Raw genomic sequence first — 5,812 nt, forward strand, 5'->3', positions numbered from 1 at the left:
TCCAGCGGTTCTTTCCACATATGTAATCGATCTGATTCCTATGCATGCCATCAGGTGAAATCCAGGTATATAACCTGCGTTTATGCCTCTTAAAAAATGTATTTGCTATGAATAAGTCATTGATTGTGCAAAATACCAAACTTAAATTTTTATGGGTAAAACTTCTTAATATTTTCATTTCTAGAACTTGTCACGGTGTCTAGCATTATATAACAAACACCCATTATATTACATTTCACCCAATCAAGTATATTCTAACTCATAGAGACTCTCTAGGACTGAGTAGAATGTCCCTGTAAGATTTCAAAGACTATAGTAAGTCTCTATAGAACCAGACTGCCCTGTCTTTGTCCCATTGAGTGGATGTTGGGCTCAAACCACTGACTTTTTAATTAGCAAGTTGCCAGTGATTAGCTATTATGTTACCAGGGCTCCTCTAGCATGACATAGCCCTTCAGGAAATGATTTGAATACAGTTAACTTAATCAACAGTAATATTAATTTTTTTTTAATGATCTGCAGGTGTTTTCTAAAGGGTCTGGTGGCACAGTGGTTTAGCACTGGGTGGCTAATTGAAAGGTAATTGGTTTGAGCCCCCCAACCACTTCACAGGAGAAAGATGGCAGCAGTCTGCTTCTGTAGTGATTACAAGGTTTGAAACTCACCTAGGGTCACTGTGAGCAGGAACTGACCTCATGGCCACAGATTTGAGGGGGTATTTTTGTTTTATTTTATTTAAATGCTTCCTATTATAAAATTACGTTTTCACTGGCTTTTTAAATGTGGATTCTAATTTAATTTATTTAGGGTGGTTGTTGTTAGATGTCATCAAGTAGAGCACAGCTCACAGGGACACATTTTTGTCTTAATTTTTTTTTTTAAACACTGGGAAGAAAAAGTGATTTGATGACATAATCCTTTTTCTATGATGATATCCTTTAAGATCATGTATCAGAACAAAAAGTTTCCCTTTAAAATACAAGCCAATGACATGTTCTGACCCTTAATTATCTTTTTTAAAACCTTGGCTTGGTTAGGCTTTTTCCAGTATTACAATGTTATAGCAATTAAATAGGATTGAAAGAATTATGTAGTGGAAATATGAACAAGGTGATTTTTGGATTTGAGAACCTTTTTACTTCTAAGAAATAATGAGTTGCTTCCCTACCACTGAAAGACCAGAAGCTAATGTCAGGGAAATCTTCCAAAATACAGAGGAAAATGATCGAACAAATATGGAATAGTCCAAAAATAAATAGCCAACACTTACTAAGGCTAATTCTTTATCATCATTCTAGACATTTTGTGTTTTAACTTATATTCTTCTCTCCACACCATTGTAAATTGCTGCGTATTCTCATCTGCTTTCAGATAGGTATGGAATGACAATAGCTGCTTAAAGTTACTAGGAAATGATGGGAGGGGTTCAATTCCAAGTCTCCTCGAGTCTAAGCAATTAAAAGCCCCCTTCCAGTTGGACTTATGGTACATAGACAGTCCTGGAAGCCGTCAGAGGCTCAGACATGGGGGAATATGATAAACAGCTCTCTTTAAAATGGAGGTCTCAACCCTGCCTTCTTTGTGGGAGGATTGAATGAGATTGTATCTGCCTTATGGCAGACACTCAACAATTATTTGTTTTCTTTCCCTTGGTCTTATCTTCTTCCTCCCAACTATGAAATCTCCGGATACTTGGTTTTTAACTCCTTATCTTTGTTACAAAGTGTGGCATATAATGAATGCTAAGTGAATATTATGAGGACAGTAACAGTTAACTGACTAGAGTCTGCAAAAGGAATATTTTAGTATAAGATCATTCAGGAAAACAATAAGCCTCACTTTGAAGGTGAAATAGGAGAGTATGAAAATGAAATAAAATGAAGTTTAAGGGTAGTCATGTACTAAGAGGCAGTTAGGGGTGTAACAGGCTAGGTCTACATCTTGGGTAATGATTTTGGGACTTAGAAGTTCTGATAGTCTAGTCTGTAATGGGCTGTGCTGCCACCCCTCAGGCTGAGAGCACTGCTGGCCATTCAGATCTGCCCCCTTAGAAAGATGCAGTCGTCTTGTGTTGGAATCAACTAGATGTCAGTGAGTTTGAGATTTTGGGGTATATTTAGGAATGAGAGAGTTGAGAGATAGTAGGGATATGATAGAGAACTTTGCTCATTTCAGTGTAGTAAAGGATTCCAGAAAAACTAACAGATTTTCTTTTTTTCTTTTTTTTTTAGTACCTTGGGTCCTGGGAAAGTAAGCATAGTGTCTTTGAAATACATACTACTTTCTAATGTCATATTTGAGTTGTAGTGGCCTGCTAAGTGCTGTCAAAACAAGTATAACTTATTGCGACCCTATGGACAACAGATCTGAACTCTGTCCTACCCTGTGCCTGGCTTTGCCATTCCCTAACTGTTCCAAGCATGATTACCCTCTCCAAGGAATAGCCTTTCCTAGCAACATGCTCAAAGTATGCACGATGAAGCTTTGTTGTCCTTGCCTCCAAGGAGCACTCTGGCTATACCTTTTCTAAGACCTATCTGTTCGTTCCTTTGACAGTGCATAGACTATTCAGTACTCTTCTCCAGCACCGCAGTTCAAAGGCATTTTTCTTCTGTCATCCTTATTCATTGTCTAGCTTTCAGAAGCATAGCAGGGGATGGTCTGACCGTGGTGTGAATCAAGCACACCTTAGTCCTCAAACCAATTTGCTCAATGCAACACATCTCCTGTTCTCTTGACTACTGGAACCCATTGTATTAGTTGTGGACCCAAGCAGAAACAGTTGCAGTCTTTTCTCCATCTCTACTGCCATCCCAACAACACACAGTTCACACCCACCAACTGTTCCATGGGACAAGGATGACCAGTCTCTTGCTATGTGATTTACTGCCTCTGGAGGGTCAGCTATGGGTTGGCTTTTACTCAGTGGCATACAACAACAACAATAATATCTTATTCAGGATCCCGATAGTCTTCAAAATGGACATATATGTCTATATGTCTTGGAAAAAATACAGCCAGAGTGCTCCTTGGAGGCAAAGATGATGAAACTTTGTCTTTGGTGGTGGAGGGTCAGTGAAAGAGAGGACGACCTTCAGCGAGAAGAGTTGACAGAATGACTGCAGCAGTGGGCTTGGGTGTGTCCGAGATGATGAGGATGCCACAGGACAGGATTCTGTGAGGTCTGTTGTTCACAGGGTTGCTATGAGTCATAATCAACTTGACAACACCTAACAACAACTACCAGGAAGTGAGCAGTAAGTACAGAGGGTCTGTGAGGAGCCAGGACTGGAGCCTAAAGTTGATAGGCAAAATTCAACAAGAATTGCCTTTATCTTCACTAAGAGCCTCTCTTTATCTGTAGTTTTGTGAAACTGATGACCTGGTGATTAGAAGAGATCAGCTAGGAAGAAAGCAGTACTGAACTGAGTATTCTGAGCGAAAATGGAACCAAAAAGTTCAAAGCACATAGCCATATGGAGTCATTTGACGTATTATTAAATTACTTTAGTCCCCCCAAATCCCAGTGCTCTCCAGTCTGTGTTCAATTTGATAATTCTGGAATAGCAATGAAAAGTTGTTCAAGGTACCTCATTAGGAAATTAATGTTTTAGCATGTTGAGATCTATATGCCAACTTCCTATAAATTTAGTAAATGAGGGAGGGAAAAGTGGTTATGAGACTGCGTGGTAGAAGAAGCTAAAGGCTTGACTTCGAGACATGTGTGTGTCATGTGATCTTGGCTTAATCTCACTTGACTCCGAAATGAAAAGACTACCTACCTCTCAGAATTGAGCCTGAAGATGAAATGATGATGTGCAAATGGCCCTGTACACTGGGAAACCTGATGCTGGTGTCACATTATTTCTTAGTTTGCTCTTTAACTTTGGAAATAATCTGCAACAGTTTAATGTTGGTGAATGACTTATCCAAAACATTGCTAACAATAGTTTCCTGATTGCTTTCCAGATTTCTCTATTCAGATGAAGTTCAGATTGGTCCAGAAACAGTTATGACCACTCTTTATACAGCTAAGAAGTACGCAGTCCCAGCCTTGGAAGCACATTGTGTGGAATTTCTCACCAAGCATCTTAGGGCAGATAATGCTTTTATGCTTCTTACTCAGGTAAGTAGTAAGGAGATGACGCTCAGGTATATTTTACTCCAACATTTAAAAAAAAATTGGGAAAAAAAAGGTTATAACTCTTAAGTGAGTTTTTATGTTTCCTTGATAATCCATTGTTGTTGTTATGTGTGACCCATAGCGACCCCTGTGTACAGCAGCTCTGAACGCTGACCTGTCCTGAGCCAGTCTCGCTGATTCTGACACACCAACCATTGCCCCAGTTACTGTATCTATCAGTTCATCTCATCCGAGGTCTTCCTCTCTTTGCTGTCCCTCCATCCTTCTGAGCATGATGTCCTTCTCCCAGAACTGGTCTTTCTTGGTCAGTTCTATGATTCAGTTCTTTGAACCTATATCTGGAAGCTTATTTCTCCAGTCCTGGAGTGATCACTGTTTGAAGTTGTTAAAAAAACATCTTTTCTCTGACATATTTTTTAAGTTTTCATTAAATACAGTATGTTGTTGTTATGTGTGCAAAGTATATGAGACCGAGCTTCAAAATCCTCACCTCCAAGGAGAAACTTGCTTTCACCCTCGGCAAGACATACCTATTTGTTATTTTTATAATATCAGTAAGAGAATTAATATTACATATTTAAGATTTTAAAATAAAAAAGCAAACCCAAATTTTCTTAATACAGTTTTGAATCAGAGATAAACCAGATTGGAATTGGATTAGGATTCAGTGTTGGGTTTGCTGTGCTTGATAGCACCAATATTTCTGGACATCATTTTAGTTCTCAAATTTTGTTACATCTGGTGCAAAAAGTGAGTATTTCAAGTACAATGTTTGAAGTTGTTTAAAAAAAATATCTTTTCTCTGACATATTTTTTAAGTTTTCATTAAATACTTTATGTTATTGTTATGTGCCATCAAGCAAGTTTGTGTTATCTGCATGTAACCAGAAATCATGCCTGCCGTAAGTGTACATACTGTAGAATTTTCACAAACAGTATATAGAGAAACCATTAACCAGTCCCTCATGTTTTATTTAGCATTCATTAAATGCCTGTAATCTGAGCTTCATGCTTTAAATAGAAATAATTTACTATTTTTCTTTTTGGATGGTATTATCTTTATACAAATTCTTAACAAAATTCCAAGTTGCTCAAATATAGCCCAGTGGAATGTTAGTATTGAAAAGAATCATGATTATCCCCTTACCGAACCCTCTCATTTCACCGGGAGAAAAACTAAAACCTGAGCCAAGACTAAATCTCTTTGCCTAAAGTCTTTCAGTAGCGTAAACCAACTAGAACACAGAACTCGGGTTTTCCTCTTTAGTGTTCAGTCTGCCTTATAGAAAATTATCAGTGGTATCTTGGAATCCCTCAACTTCATGGCACCAGCCTGTCATTGTTGTTAGATGTTGTTTAGTTAAATATGACTCTTAAAACAATCAATGTAATTCATCACATTAAAAAAGCAAAGAAAAAGAACCACATGATCCTATCAATTGATGCAGAAAAGGCCTTTGGAAAAATCCAACACCCTTTCCTGATTAAAACACTTAACAAAATAGGATTAGAGGGGAATTTCTTCAACATAAAGTATTTATGCAAACCTGAGAGCCAGCGGCATTCCCTTTAAGAATAGGAACTAGGCAAGGATGCCTACTTTCACCTCTCTTATTCAGTATTGTATTGGAAGTCTTAGCGAGAGCAATAAGACAAGAGAAGGAAATA

The 5,812-nt window shown here is 38.0% G+C and overlaps 1 protein-coding gene and 1 pseudogene across 1 annotated transcript in view; both read left to right on the forward strand.

The window, feature by feature from the left end:
* Positions 1 to 5,812, forward strand: part of BTBD1 (BTB (POZ) domain containing 1) — a 58,088-nt gene that overhangs the window by 13,653 nt on the left and 38,623 nt on the right. The window contains exon 2 of the mRNA XM_006885129.1: positions 3,970 to 4,126. Within this exon, the coding sequence (XP_006885191.1) occupies positions 3,970 to 4,126 (157 nt within the window). The remainder of the gene's footprint in view (positions 1 to 3,969; positions 4,127 to 5,812) is intronic.
* Positions 4,142 to 5,812, forward strand: part of LOC102858734 — a 5,586-nt pseudogene continuing 3,915 nt past the window's right edge.

The sequence above is a fragment of the Elephantulus edwardii genome, unplaced genomic scaffold (assembly GCF_000299155.1).
Source record: "Elephantulus edwardii isolate Elephantulus edwardi_28Jun2011 unplaced genomic scaffold, EleEdw1.0 scaffold00041, whole genome shotgun sequence".
NCBI lineage: Eukaryota > Metazoa > Chordata > Mammalia > Macroscelidea > Macroscelididae > Elephantulus > Elephantulus edwardii.